At 38.7% G+C, this 15,694-nt stretch overlaps 1 protein-coding gene across 20 annotated transcripts in view; it reads left to right on the forward strand.

Moving 5' to 3' along the window:
* Nucleotides 1–15,694, forward strand: part of SSX2IP (SSX family member 2 interacting protein) — an 88,152-nt gene that overhangs the window by 48,463 nt on the left and 23,995 nt on the right. For 10 of the 20 annotated variants that reach the window (XM_057714635.1, XM_057714703.1, XM_057714722.1 and 7 more), the window contains 2 exons: nt 14,371–14,532; nt 15,120–15,289. In XM_057714635.1, coding sequence (XP_057570618.1) covers nt 14,490–14,532; nt 15,120–15,289 — 213 coding nt within the window. In that variant the 5' untranslated portion in view covers nt 14,371–14,489. Of the gene's footprint in view, nt 1–13,684; nt 14,054–14,370; nt 14,533–15,119; nt 15,290–15,503; nt 15,595–15,694 lie in introns of those variants that run through there. The other 10 variants (XM_057714654.1, XM_057714732.1, XM_057714673.1 and 7 more) reach the window with 7 other exon arrangements.

A 15,694-nucleotide genomic window follows, 5' to 3' on the forward strand; every position in this document is an offset into this window, starting at 1 on the left:
CCTCAGTTTATGACACATTCTCATAATTGGTCCACTTATTTTTTCAGTTTGAATAATAATAGGCACCACCTAACACAGAACTAGGACCTTGACAATAATCCCTTTAAACCATGTGATAGGCCCCTCCATCCCCTTTCCTGCTTCCCTCACCTGCGGCAACTGTTTACTGAATCTTGTGTTCATCATTCCCTTGGTATCTTTTTAAATAGTTTTATTGCATCTATAAGTATTCCATATAGGCATACATAATTTAAAACTATATCTGTTCTTCTTCTGAGATGTTTTTCACTTTATAATGTTGAAATTCATCCACTTAATATTACATTGCTGAGGTTCATCTATATCGTGTCACTGAATTTTTCTGATTGTTGCACAACAGCACATTTTGCAGACGGGCCATAGTTTATCCTCCTCCCGTGATGGGCATTTGGGTGGCTTCCAGGGTTATGCTCTGTGCTGCTTCACCATTGTGGAGAGGGCTGCTGTAGATGTTCACGCCTCTTGGCATGCATATGCACAAGGTTCTCTTGGATTTGTACGTAGAAGTGGACTTGCTAGGTGGTGGAGGATGTGAATAGGATATATGAATTTCAGCTGCCAGACTGTTTGCTTTTCAGAGATTCTCCCCACCCACCAAGGTTTAATAAGCTGTAGTCAGGCATTCTGTAGGACTGTTATATTCAACCTTCATTTAGTACTTTGAAACATTTTTACATAATCCTTGGAATCCATTCTGTAGCACCCTTAGGAAAGAATTCTTTTTTGGTATTTGGTAATGTAAACTGCGTATACATTCTATAGAGTACAGCTGTGTTCTCAGACTTTATGCCTCAGAATCCCATGGCAAGTCTGTGAAAACACTGATTTCTTGGTTCCACCCTAAGTTTCTGAATCTGTAGGTCTGACATGGTACTTGAAAATTTGCATTTTTTACAAGTTCTCAGGTGCTATTGATGCTGCTGGTCAAGGCACCAGCAGTTGAGACCTATAACCAATGATTGAATTGGGGCTAAATCATTGAAAAAAACTAGTACAGATACATGATTACATTATCACAGGACAGATTCATGAATTACGTTTAGTGTCTTTGTTATTTCCATTGCCTTTAGTAAATGTCATAACCTTTTACCTAATTTTGAGAATGAAATAACAATAAATGGCAGTTGTTTGTAAAATTTTATTGGGACTTCTTAGCTGACTTTCAGCTTTACAAAGTTAGATTGATGGACTTTTTTTTTTTTCTTCATCCTCTTAAGAATGATTGCTGCTATTCCAGCCTCTGCCCTGGAAGCGTTTGAAATTGGTATACTGTCTCTAAATTGTCTTGCTCTTGATTCATACATCTAATTGCCTAAGCTGGCACCCATCAAGACTCGATTGAAAGCCTTTCTAAGTCACAGCATTGCTAAAGTGTTGATTCTTGTCTGTGATAATATTAACAGTAGCATACCTCACACTAATATACCATTGAACTTAGTTGAGATTCATTCAGCAAACTTAATTGGGTTCCATATTGACCGTGGGTCAGTTATGATACCTCATACAAAAGCAGGGTACAAACAGTATGCTGGCAGGCTTGCTGACCAGGAACACAGCTTAGGTGGTGGGAGAGAAGTTTCATTACAGTTAGAGCTGTACTACAGAGTTGATGCAAAGGGTTCTGGAAGCACAAAGAAGGGAATGACAGTTCAGGGGTAGCCTGGCAATTTAGGCAGTATATTGACCAGATTTTTCAAAAAATTTTTTTGATTGCTATAACATTTAATATTTTGTGTGCTTTTATACAGTTCACATTCCGTTTACTCAGTTGGAGTAATACTGTTGGATTGTAATTGTGTCTCAAGGTGAGGTGGTAGGGAAGCAAGAACCTGTGTGTATGTTGGGTTTGAAAAAGCAGCTCACGTCTTTTGTGTTCCTTCCTTTCCTACAGTAAAGATAGTAGGGTGTGTAGTTAAATGGGCTGGACTGTTATGGTTTGATTCTTGACTGTCATATTCTAGCTATGTGACCTTGGGCAAGAAAGCTCTCTGGCCCTCAGTTTCCTCATCTGTAGTGGGGGAAAATGACTTTTTGAGTTATTGTGAAATTGAATCAGTTAATACATGTTAAGGGGTTTAAATTTACTTGTTTCAAGTATATCGTTTATGCTTGATTATTTTATTCTTAAAATTAGGTAGAATCTCATTTGATAAACGTGGTTATGGAGACTGTGCACATTCTGGTATAAAAATGTGAAGAAAATTTTAATATAAATGGCTGTACTCAATTCCCATATGAAGTCCCATGAGAAATATAAAAGCTGTAGATAATAGAACTGAAAATATTTTAAGATCATGTAGCTTGACCTCCTAGCTTTACAGATGTGCAAACTGAAAACCAAAGAAATCATGACCTGCTCAAGCTTGCTCAGTGTATGATGGAAGTGGCAGTGGGAACTGTGGTCCCTGACTCTTGTCTGGTGCTCTTTCAGAGCCTTCTTTGTGCAGCTTCCCTGAGGGGATAGTGCCCTGAAAAAAAATGAGTTTAACTGGAGAGCCAAGAGCAAAACAGATGAAAACATGAGCGATAAGAAGTCATAGTATGATGAAATACTGGATAGTGTAGCATAGACTCTAAGAACATACCTGTCTAACCTCACGAGCTGCTCTCTTGAAGCAGAGAAACACACTTTATTAGTTGCTTGAATCAAAGAAGGTTGATCGCTTAAGAGTGTTCTTTTTTGAAAAGAATCTTAATAGTTATAAATCAAAGTCAGCCTCCCTCTTCTTTCTTCCTATCGAGTTTAGATTGTAATTGAGCTGGAGGAAGAGTCCACCTTTGCCAGGCCGGCCGGTACTCTGCACCTTTACTCTTCACATCAGTCGGAGGGTGGGAGGGAAGCCTGGCTCCCCACAGACATGCTCTGGCGTGAACGGGGTCAGTGTGAAGACTGCAGCACCCTTGCTCACTTGTATGTGTGAACGTGGGGGGTGGGGCGGGGGCAGGTCCTGGAAGTGTAATTGGTTGAAGGGGGAGCGTTTATCATTTGTCTGCATTGATATTTCCACTGAAGGGCAGGGGATTGAGGTGGCAGTGCATCCATACACACTGCCTCATTAACTGTGCGTGAATCCACTGCCTCTAAAAATTTTACAAAATAATACCTGCCCCATCCGCTATATAAAGCTGTGCTGTGGCGGAGGTGAAAACCCTGGCCAAGTCCTCAGTACACCCAACCATCCCATTCCTCAGGAGTGTCCTTGGTAACAGTTTGCAACCTTTCCACACCTTTTTCCTAAATATATTTAGATAATTTGATTAGGAAAAAATGGCGATCAGAGTATTCTTGTTTTTCATAACTTTTTTCCACGCTATACATGATCTACTTCACTTTAATAATCTCAGAGTACCCCTTTTTCTGACTGTACCATATGTATTGGTTTTTAACTGTTTCCCTGTTGATATTTATTTTTTTGGCCATGCTGAGCGGCTTCTGGGATCCTTCTTCCCCACCAACCGGGGCTCCAACCCGTGCCCCCTGCAGTGGAAGCACAGAGTACTAACCACTGGACCACCAGGAAATTCCCTCTCTATTGATATTTAAATTGTCTCCAGTTTCTTCCCATTAAAAATAATGCTACAGTCAATAGTGTTCTTGTATGTCATACTTGCTAACTTGTATGACTGAGTATGTGGTAATAGATGCCTAAGAGTATAATTGATTAGTGGAAAGATTTATGCATTTCAAATTTTTGTGGACTGCTGGGTTACCATCTCAAACTACAAACTACTGACCTCTGATAAAGTTCTATCCCTTACATAATTGATTGTCTGAATAACTCTGGGACACTTGTATATTTCTAATCAATTTTTGCCCTTCAGGCCTGCTTGCCTTTGTGTATTGATACTGTAGTTTACCTGATTAGTCTGGAAATAAATATTTTATCCTTTTTATCACTCATGCCATTCTGCCATTAGTTTCGGTGTCTGAGAGTTGAGTTTTGGTGCTATTCACCCCTATTTTCTCTGCTGTCATTGTAACTGCCTTTCTAAAACATGGATTTTTTCTCGTTATGTGAAAAACACATTCACTTACAGAAAATTTGGAAGACACAAAAAAGTGAAGATTACCCATAATACCTTTGTGTGTGTGTGAAAATACATCGAGAAGGGGATGAAAAGTCCTTTCTTTGCCCCTCTCTTTTCTACTCCCAGGTTGGTCTTGGTCTTGTCTTCTAATTTTTTCTGTACTTATATAAACTTCTGTCTTTATAGAGCAGAATTTATATCTATACACATATACTCCTATGTAGATTTTTTTAGATCATGTTATTGTCCTGCAACCTTTTTTTATTAATTAACAATCTCATGGAAATTTTCCAAATTAGTAAAATGTCTAATAGCTAACATTTATTGAGCGCTTATCATGTATCCAAGACCCTGTTTTAAGCCCTTTACATGAATAAACTTATTTAATAAAGTGAATAAACTTATTTAATAAATTAAATAAACTTAAAACTAAATTTATTTTTTAACCGTAATTAATGGTGATTTTTATCATCGTCCTTTGAGATAAAGACTGTTTCTACTCTCCTTTTGCAGGTGAGGAAAGTGAAGTCTAGAGATTTCTGTTTGGGGCCACTTACCTTGTAAGTGCTGGAAGCGAGGTGTGAAACCAGGTGGTCTGACGGTGGACCGCATGTTTTTACCCGTTATGCTGTGCTATTTCTCATACTGCAGCAGCAGGTGGTGCAGGGTGTGTCTAGGAGGAATTTGGTGTTGCTTCCTGCTCCCCAGGCTGCCGAGAGGGCAGCTTCCTAATGGCGAATTCCCACTTGGGAGCTTCACTGAGATGGTATCCCTCAGCCCAATGAAATAGCGCCGTTTGTGTCGTCACACTGTTCTGTGCGGTCTTTGCCCAGTGGGTGATATGCTCTAACCAGTGGTTTAGCAGAGACTGCTCCTGAGCGTCTCATCCATGAAGCAGCAACACATGATCCTTAGGAGAATGGGCTCTGGGGTGTGGGGTGGAGAATATCCCCCGGCTCTGCCACTTGCCAGCTGCGTGACCTTGTGCAAATGACCTAACCTTTCTGTGCCTCAATTCCCTTATCTCTGAAAAGGAGATGATGTGATAACATGTAGCGTTGTTGTGAAGGTTACCTTCATAAAGTATGTAAAGCATTTAGAACAGCACCTGGCTTGTGTTTGTTAGATCATTTCCCTAGGTATTCTTTACTTAGTTTTTCACCCCTTACCTCATTAAGTATCCATAACCAGTCTACAAAGTAGATAGCATCATCCTGTTTTCCAGGTGAGGAAACCAGCTCGGAGAGAGACTTGGTCAGGATATGACCTGACTGACTCAGGCCTGCACGGTGCTCCCAAACTGTAAATCCTCCTCAGAGCCACAAACTCAGCAGAGGGGCAGATGATTAAGGGGATACCCTTAATTTTGAGTTTCAGCCATTCAGATATATACCAAAATTTAACTTATGAAGAATTTATTTCTGTGGAAAAAATCTATACTATCATATTATGCCACACAGATAAAATCATTTAGATTTTAAATTTTTAAAAGTAGATTCTAAGAGGTTGAATTTCTTATGTATCTGTTCTGATGTGGATATCTAAATGGTTTTGTGTCAAGTAGCAGAGGTTAATGGAATTGAAAGCTGTAGTTTCCTTTGGAACAAAATTAAGTGGAAGGTGGTATTAATTTTTCGAGTAATCATAATATATTTGGTTTTTGAGAGTAGCAACATCTATTAAAGTATGCAGATAACTAAATTCTTAAGTTTTATGGCTGAATTTGTAAGGACTAATGTTTAAAGACTTAGTTTTAACAGTTTTACTTTCTTAACCCAAGAGTTGGGCAACCCTAACTTAGTGAGATTTTAGCAAAGATTTTAGTTGGTTATTTGTGAAAAATCCTGTGTAATATTTAGTAGCCCAGATGGTATCATGTTACTACCTTCCTCTATAGTGAAAGAACCATTATTTTCTGACACTTGATTGAAGTTTGTTTTAGAATTCTGATTAGGTAGGCAGTTGTGCCTTCTCAAGTTTGAATTTCAAGTGAACCTGAAGAGAATACTTTAAATAGTGTCCTGTGTGAAGGAAATCTTGTAATCAACACATCACTTATGTTTCTGCCAAGGTCTCTTTCCATGGGTAGAAGTGTAAGGAGAGAGCTGGGAGATGATGAAGAGTAGTACTTTTCTCTAAAGGGCTCACATCTTGTGCATCTCTTCTTCCATTGCTGTTTTCATTTATCCATTTTTGCTTGCTGGAATGAATGTGCTAATTTACCATCAGTTATTTACTTGTGTATTCATTAATTATTCTTGTCTATTAAGATGGGAAGGTGGGTACAGAAATGGAGAATGTGACTAAAGAGTATAGCTGGGAAAGATGAAATAAACTAGAAAGACCTAGAGAATAGAGTTTCATGGCATGTGTGGAGGGGATGATGGTAGGTGAGCCGGGCTTTGAAGAAGCGTTAGTCTGGGGACAGGTGAAAGAAGAAAGCACATGTGGAACACATAGGCTGGAGTGAGTGTGCCCTATGTGGGACTCAGTTCATTTTATAAAGGTCTCCTGAGCACCTGCTGTGTTTCAGGTACTGTTGGATACAAAAATGAATATATTCCCTACCCTGTAGAAGTTCATAAACTAGTGGGGGAGGCATCCAACTATAATAACATGGAATGGTTTGTTGTAATACTGCATGATGTCATTGTCTTAAACCTGATGAGTTGCTTTTGTAGTGCATGGTATCACTTCAGTTAAGTTTCAGCAGGAAAGGTAATTATGGAAGGGACTCAGAAATGTAATATATATATATAAATATATATAAAAACTTGTGTTATCTATTGCATAACAAATTACTCCAGAATTTAGCAGCTTGAAGCAACAGGTGTTTATCTCGGCAATTTTTGTCCATCGGGAATCTGGGCGCTGCTTAGCTGGATGCCTGTGGCCCAGGGTCTCTCACTAGGTTGCCTGTAGGTGTTGGCCAAGGCTGCAGGCATCTCAAGGCTTGACTGGGGAGGGTCTGCTTCCAAAGTAACTCGCTTGACTCCTGGCCGGCCTCAGGTCCTCACTGGCTGTTGGCTGGAGACATCGGTTCCTTGCCATTCATGGGGCTGCTCACAACATGACAGCTAGGACAGCTTGCTTTCCCCAGAAAGAGGGATCCAAGATACAGGGAGTGAGAAATGACTCCGAATGGAAGGCACGGCCTTTTTATAACCTAATTTGGAGGTGAAATCCAGTCACTTCTGCTTTATTCTATTTGTTAGAGGCTAGTCACCAAATGTAGCCCACACTCAAGGAGCAAAATAACCTAAAGGTATATACAGAAATAGCTGGGGGCCATGCTAGAGGCCTCCTACCCCAACATTCTATAAGTGGTTGATATATATTGACAACGCTGAGTCTTTGGGGTAGAAGGAGGAAGAACCAAGCCAAGGAACTTTTCTTTTGGAAAAAAAAAGCGTGTAATTAACCTGAACCACAAATGTTCTTGCTAAAGATCTGTAAAACTTAGTTTTGATGTTGTTGTTGGTTTTTTTAATATATATATATATAAATTTATTTATTTATTTATTTATTGGCTGTGTTGGGTCTTCATTGCTGCACATGGCATTCTCTAGTTGCGGCAGGCAGGGGCTACTCTTCATTGTGGTGTGCAGGCTTCTCATTGCCATGGCTTCTCTTGTTGTGGAGCATGGGTTTTAGGCATGTGGGCTTCAGTAGTTGCAGCACACGGGCTCTAGAGCACAGGCTCAATAGTTGTGGCACAAGGGCTTAGTTGCATGTGGGATCTTCCTGGAGCCGGGATCGAACCCGCATGCCCTGCATTGGCAGGTGGACTCTTAACCACTGAGCCACCTAGGAAGTCCTTGATGTTGTTTTAATATTTATTCTTAGGAATAAATGATAATATGAGTTAATTCCACTGTCATTAAACTTTCTGTGGAATTGATCTTCTTTCTGGAAGTTGTTTTTATGCCTTTTTAAAGCAAAATATTCATAAATGAGAAAAAAGCTTATTGTTTGTGGCATACCAGAGGAGAGGTTTACAAGTGTGTTCTAAATGGAATCATTTAAAATGAATTATAGGAGCTCAGTCTTAAAGAACCTTGATGGATATCTTTTATTATATTCTCCTTTTTTTTAAACTTTATTTTTATTATTTTTGGCTGTGTGGGATCTTCATTGGAGCGTGTGAGCTTCTCTCTAACTGTGGCATGCGGATTTTCTCTCTCTAGTTATGGCACATGGGTTCCAGAGCACGTGGGCTCTGTAGTTTGCTGTACATGGGCTCTCTAGTTGAGATGCGTGGACTTCGTTGCCCTGCGGTATGTGGGATCTTAGTTCCCCGACCAGGGATCGAACCCGCATCTCCTGCTCTGGATGGTGGATTCTTTACCACTGGACCACCAGAGAAGTCCCTATTATATTCTACTTTTAACATAGATTAATTGATTGATCTGTGTGTACGGTGTTGAAAGGTTGAATGGTGGAGTGAAAAGAGCATGGTTTTGAAGACTGAGATTTGTGTCCAGGCTTCACAACCAATTAGAAATCTGACCTCAGGCAGTCCTGTTGACTTCCCTGAGTCCAAGTTTCCTGTCTGTAATATAGATAAATACATATGAAAGAAAATACTTTGACTTGAAGAGAGAGTTTTTTTTTTTAGAAACTTACTAAAATCTTCATTTTTAGAAACAGTACAACTAAGTTCAAATGTCTCACTGTTTCTCAATTTTCTGTCAGTGTTCTAACCTAGAAAATGCTACTGGATAATTCTTAAGTTCAGCATAATCATTTTACCCAGAAAAGACCAGAGTGCCCTTGCTTATTTTACGCTAAAGTATATGGCATTGTACTTGGGGCCAGTAGCAACATAGAGGGATGCCAGAGTAGTTCTTCAGAGATTACATTTTTACTGAAATAATTGCAGTTTTATTGCAATTAGTAAGATTTTCTGTTATGAAGATTTATTAGAATGTACATTGAGAAATACTTGGAACAGGGAAGTTTATTATATGCCTATACACGTTATCCACTAGGAAGGAACAAAACTATGTCTTTCTGTCTTGTAGAATAGGAGAAAAAATTATTACTTACAGATTAGTTTATAGATTTTTTTTCTTTATTTCAAGATTATTCTCCATCGATCTTAGATGAGTGAAATGACTTCTACAAGATGTTTAAATTCTTTAATCTTCAAGTTTTGCTCATAAAATTCACTCGTGATTTTGGGAATTTGGGCAGCTACTCTAATCAATTGTATTTGGAGAGAATTGGGGATTACAAGATTACCTGAACCAAAACACAATCAACTTTTTTCCTTTCTTCTTCTATAATGAACCTATAGTAACAGTCCTAGCATAACCAACTTTGTTTTTTATGTGACTTGTCGTGGATAATAATGTCCACTATGGTTTGCTATGACATGATTAATATGTAATGATAATAATTTTTATTTAAAGTATGGAACATAATTCTGTGTTCCAGCACCAGGCTTTAATGGAGTCCTTCTTGGCTGCTTTTAAAGCTTTCAAGTTGAAATGGACTTGTGATGGTATTAGATTTATGCAAAGCAGAGATACTTCTGTTATCTTTTTTCTTTTGCTTTTGAAATTAATATTGACTTATTTTAATACAACATAAAAATAGTTTGTAACCTTCATCAATGAAATTTTAGCTGTGATTGAGCTAGAATAGAATACTTTGCATAAATTAGTCTCTTGGTTTTGGGATGCATATTGATGAGTATTAAGTCTCCGTTTCTTGGAAAGACTGGTTGGGTAACTTTTCTTTTATCACAAGCCTCATGGTGTGTAATTTGCTGCCTCGTTGAGCCAAAGAGGACACATAGAAACTTTTTTTTTCCAGATCTTTATTGGAGTATAATTGCTTTACACTGTTGTGCCGGTTTCTGCTGTACAACAAAGTGAATCAGCTTAATTTATACATATATCCCCATATCGCCTCCCTTCCACTCTCCCTATCCCACCCCTCTAGGTCATCACCAATCATCGAGTTGTTCTCCCTGTGTTATGCAATTGCTTCCTGTTTTACATTTGGTAGTGTATATATGTCAATGCTACTCTGTCAGTTTGTCCCAGCCCCCGCACCATGTCCACAAGTCTGTTCTCTACATCTGCGTCTTTATTCTTCCCCTGTCACTGGGTTCATCAGTACCATTTTTTTAGATTCCATATGTATGAGTTAGCATACAGTATTTGTTTTTCTCTTTCCGGCTTACTTCACTCTGTATGACAGTCTGTAGGTCCATCCACCTCACTACAAATAACTCAGTTTCATTCCTTTTTATGGCTGAGTAATATTCCATTGTATATATGTGCCACATCTTCTTTATCCATTCATCTGTGGATGGACATTTAGCTTGCTCCCATGTCCTGGCTATTGTAAACAGTGCTGCAGTGAACGCTGTGGTACATGTTTCTTTTTGGATTATGGGTTTCTCAGGGTACATGCCCAGTAGTGGGATTGCTGGGTCATATGGTAGTTCTATTTTTAGTTTTTTAAGGAATCTCCATACTGTTTTCCATAGTGGCTGTACCAATTTACATTCCCACCAACAGTGCGATGGGGGGGGGGGGGGGTTCCCTTTTCTCTACAGCCTATCCAGCATTTATTGTTCCTAGATTTTTTGATGATGGGCATTCTAACTGGTATGAGGTGATACCTCACTGTGGTTTTGATTCGCGTTTCTCTAATGATTAGTGATGTTGAGCATCTTTCCATGTGTTTGTTGGCCATCTGTATGTCTTCTTTGGAGAAATGTCTATTTAGGTCTTCTGCCCATTTTTGGATGGGGTTGTTTGTTTTTTTGATATTGAGCTGCATGAGCTGCTTGTATATTTTGAAGATTAATCCTTTGTCAGTTGCTTCATTTGCAAATATTTTCTGCCATTCTGAGGGTTGTCTTTTCATCTTATTTATGGTTTCCTTTGCTGTGCAAAAACTTTTAAGTTTTTAAATGGTGTGACTTACTGTTCCTAAGTTTTGTTTCATAGCACTTAATGGAGTTTTGCTTTTCACTTTGAACATTTAACGAGACCAGAGTATTTTGCAAGGTTTTTTTTTTGGGTTTTGTTTTTAACAGGACAGGGAACAATTTACCATTGAAAGTTGTAGGTAATGCGGAACTAAATTCACAGACTAAGAGTAACTGACTTAAATTACAGTTTTAAAGTATGGATGTAGTAAACACATTTTGGTGTTTAATGATCTTTCTGTGTGAGGAGAAAAAGCACTTAGGGGCACTGTTGTATTTTCTAATGATGTCTGTCTCAGATCTTCTAAGAATTTATGTTCAACTCTTATTAAGAGCAACGGTGTATTTTATTATGGGTTTTAGAATCCTGTCATTTATACCAAACAGATCTGTGTCTAGATGTTGATGGTAACAGCTGATATTAATTATGTGTGTCCCATGTGCGTGGCAGTGTGACTTAATCCTTAGGGGATAATGACAGCTTATCAGTGAGGAAACTAGGGCTTGGAAGCACAGCCAGGTTAGAATAGTCGGGTTTATTGTCGCTTGGGTCCTGTTTTGCTTATAGCTACTATCTCTGAAAACCAAAAGTGAGATCATTTGTCTTTCTGGGTGCAGATGAAGGCACTTATTTAAGTTCAGTGGAAAGTGCCAAAGGATTCAAGGTGCTCTTCCCAAGGCACATGAGTAGCAAAATAGCAAAAGATCAGTGCCAAACTAGATAACCTTCCGTGTGTGAGTGTGTGTGTGTGTGTGTGTGTGTGTGTGTGTGAGAGAGAGAGAGAGAGAGAGACATCATAATGTATTATATGACACATGCAATTATTTGCATGAGTATGTATTTTATGTTGCTGTCTGATCTAGGCATTGTCATCTCTCTTTGCCCTTGTTTCAATCCATCTGCAAGTCCTGAAGGTTCTGCCTCCAGGACACATCCCGAATTTATCCACACGTCTCTGCTTCCACTGTCAGAGATGTAGTGTAGCGCTGGTTTTCTTACCTGAACTATTGCAGTATCCTGATTTCTTCAGTGCCCATTATTGCCCACCTGTAACCTCACAGGGTAGATAGAGTGGCCATAATGATCTTTTTTCCCCCCTTTTTTATTTATTTGTTTGGCTGCATTGGGTCTTTGCTGCGCGCGGGCTTTCTCTAGTTGTGGCGAGTGGGGGCTACTCTTCGTTGCAGTGTGCAGGCTTCTCAGTGTGGTGGCTTGTCTTGTGGAACATGGGCTCTAGGCACACTGGCTTCAGTAGTTGCAACACTTGGGCTTCAGTAGCTGTGGTGCACAGGCTTTAGAGTGCAGGCTCAGTAGCTGTGGTACATTTGCTTGGATCATCCCAGACCAGGGATCGAACCTGTGTCCCCTGAATTGGCAGGCAAATTCTTAACCCCTGTGCCACCTAGGAAGTCCCCATAATAATCTTTTTTAAACTCTAAAGGGGAACATGTTGCTTTCCTGCCTAAACTGCTTTTAATTGCAATTTAGAGAAAATCCAACTTTATACATCTGTTCTTGCTTACTGTGCTTCAGGTGTATTGGCCACTTCTATGTTTGCCGTACGTATCAAGTTCTTTCCATCTTGGGTTTTTGTATGTGCTGTTTCCTCCACCTGGGCTCCTCTGGCCGTTGACTGTCTTGTGGTTGATTCCATATCATTTAGGGTTTGGTTCAAATATGCAGCCTTCTTTGACTGATTCAGATAACCCCACCCCCCCCATACTCTCTTGTTACTGTGTTTTATCTTCTGTGTTCTCATCACTCCCAGTGTGATGTTATCGTAATTTATTGCTTACTTCTTACCTATTTCTACCCCACCAGAATGTGGACTTCTTGAGAGCCGGGCTTCCCCTATGCCTAGAAAAGCATGCCTGGCACATAGTAGTACAATTAAAATTTTATTGAATGAATGAAAAATTTCATCTCACTTTAACATTATATTGTGACTATTTCCCCACAGTCTTAAGTATTCAGAAGAAAGGTGGTAAACTCTTGATCTACAGTCCGTATCTGGCCTAAAGACACGTTTTATTTGGCTTATTAAAAAGTGGTGGTGTTTGAGCTGTAACTTCCATTCACTCAAGTGCACAGTCTTACGTGTACAGCTTGATGAATTGTAGTGATGTGTGTACCTCAGTAACCACCTCTCAGATCAAAATGTCGGTGGTGCTCTGATCTCCCCCTTGCAGCCGTTTCCCCCTTTGCACAGGATAACTTGCATAGCTACTGTTTTTAATTAGCTTCTGATATCTAAAAATTGGGAAATTTCACAGAGTAATCCAGAATTCCAACATCTCTTAAAAAACAGAAAGATGTATCAACACAGGAATTGCTTTCTTTTTTGGCCACAATTTATTGTGGCTGGGAAGCAGCTGTCCAAAGTGTTGACATGTGGTCTGCAGTTTGCCTGCAGTTTTCACCTCTCCTCCTCCTGTCCCTGACCTTGAAATCAATTTCCAGTTGCTGTTTATAATTTCATTTGAATTTTTTTATGGTGCAGAAGTGTTTTACTACTTTCATTATCTCTGTAAAAAAGTAGAAGCATGAACGGTAGACTAAAATGGTTACGTGCGTGTTTCTTAGACTTAGCCTGCTTTATTCATATACATTTCTTTTTGTGTGTTTTTTGGCCACCCTGATTCTACATGGCTGTGTTTAAGGGTTACACGGTGTTCCAGTGTATAAATGTATTATTTATGTAACCAGTCTCCTACTGTGGAACATATATGTTATTTCCGGGGGGTTTGTTGGTGTTGTAAAGAACAATATATAGGTAAATCTTTGTGAAAAATTGTTATTTGGAATTTCTGGATCAAAGTATATTTTCATTATTAAGACTTTTGATACATATTGCCACATTGCTTGGTAGTAGTATAAATTGATCTAATCTTTCTGGAGAGCAGCGTATGGGAGTATTCATTTCATTACATCTATGCCAACACAAAGAATTGTAATTAAAAGTTTTGCTAATACAGTTGGTGGCAAAAAAAACAAAAAATTGAAATGCTGGCCAAGGAAATCATCTTTTCATCTACGTAAGTAAGAATTGCACTTTAAAGGATATAATTTGGAAATATTTATTGCTTAATACAATTCTGTACCTTAGATTTATATTGTGAGTCAAATCACGTACCGTGTACTTTGTATGTGAAGTAATGCAAATACTTTAGTATGACTTGCGATGCCTTTAACCTTGATTCTTATATACACACACATGATTATTATTATTAAGCTCTATCATGTTCTATATGAGAGTACATCAGAGTAAAAAATACAAAATCCTTCTGTTTTGAAGCACATACAACTAATTCTTACACATTGGCTTTATATTTGTTTTCGTATTTTTAATTAGATGCTGTTACTGTATGATTTGTTCTCTAAGGAGATGCCTACATAGAAGAGTGACAGCAGCTGGGCTGAATGTTTCCCTGCTGAACTGGTTCCTCAGGTATCCTGGCTCTGGCGATTGCTATGGGAGATTGGATGACTGTTACAGATCCAGGTCTGTCTGCAGGTAACTGAGTTTAGAATAGTTATAAGCTGAAGCAGTAGTTGTAAAGGTTTATTTTCATTGACATTCTAATTACCATAAATATTGAAGATATAACTAGAGAGAGACATAAATAGTTACAAAATATATAATTTTCATCTTCAGTAAAATTATCGGGGAGAGTTAAGAATTGTGCCTAATTAGTGGGGTTAAGTGTTTTGGCTGAATAGTTGATTACTTGAGGAGATTTTTCTGCACTTGAAATAAAGTTCTTTGGCTACTTCAGTACTTTCTCTGCTTTATTCCTTTAATCACGTAAACTTTGAGTGCATAGACAAGTGGATTTTGCCTATTAGTTTTATAAATCTAAAGTACTGTAAATTAAGACAGTATATTGTAGCCTGACATGCCTTCTAAGAGCACCACTTTATTAGTTGTATCTTTTTGGAAAAAATTATATACTTTTCATACAAAACTGTGCTTTGTCCTAATTTGAAAAAACTTAAAAATATTTCTATAATTCAAAATCTTTGGTAATGGAGATTATGTTATTATCTTTGTGTGCATTTTTACAAATTATTTGCATAAATGCCTTTTATTGATTCTTTCAGAAAGCAAAAATATCTCTCAATATACCTCAGAAACAAAGATGTCTCCATCAAGTTTATACTCACAGCAAGTGCTATGTTCTTCAATACCGTTATCAAAAAATGTGCACAGTTTTTTTAGTGCCTTCTGCACAGAAGAGAATATTGAACAAAGTATTTCATATCTTGATCAGGTAATCTGTTCCGCTTTTTTGGCGGTGGGGGGGGGGGGGAAAGAAGCAACAAATTACATAAATCATGTTATATAATAGAATGTATCAAAGGTATGAGGAAAAGCTTGTGAAGCACAAGTATGTTACCTATTGGCCAGGGACTTACCTTAGATTTGCAGAGAGCCTTGGTGACCATCTAGTCTAGATACCAGGTAAACGTTTTTGTCTGGAGCAGGTTGCCTCCCCCATCACCCCAGGGGCTCCTCCATGAGAAGTCTTCCCCTTATTTTACTGATGCGGAAACCTACGTGCCTTCCAGATCACAGGTGATTATAGAACCGGGGCTAAAGGAGCCCAGTTCTCTTCATTCTTTGTTCTTTGGCATACGTGCTACTTTCTCAACTATCTCAGGATAGTTTTCTTTCT

The sequence above is a fragment of the Hippopotamus amphibius genome, chromosome 1, assembly GCF_030028045.1.
Source record: "Hippopotamus amphibius kiboko isolate mHipAmp2 chromosome 1, mHipAmp2.hap2, whole genome shotgun sequence".
NCBI classification, from domain to species: Eukaryota; Metazoa; Chordata; class Mammalia; order Artiodactyla; family Hippopotamidae; genus Hippopotamus; species Hippopotamus amphibius.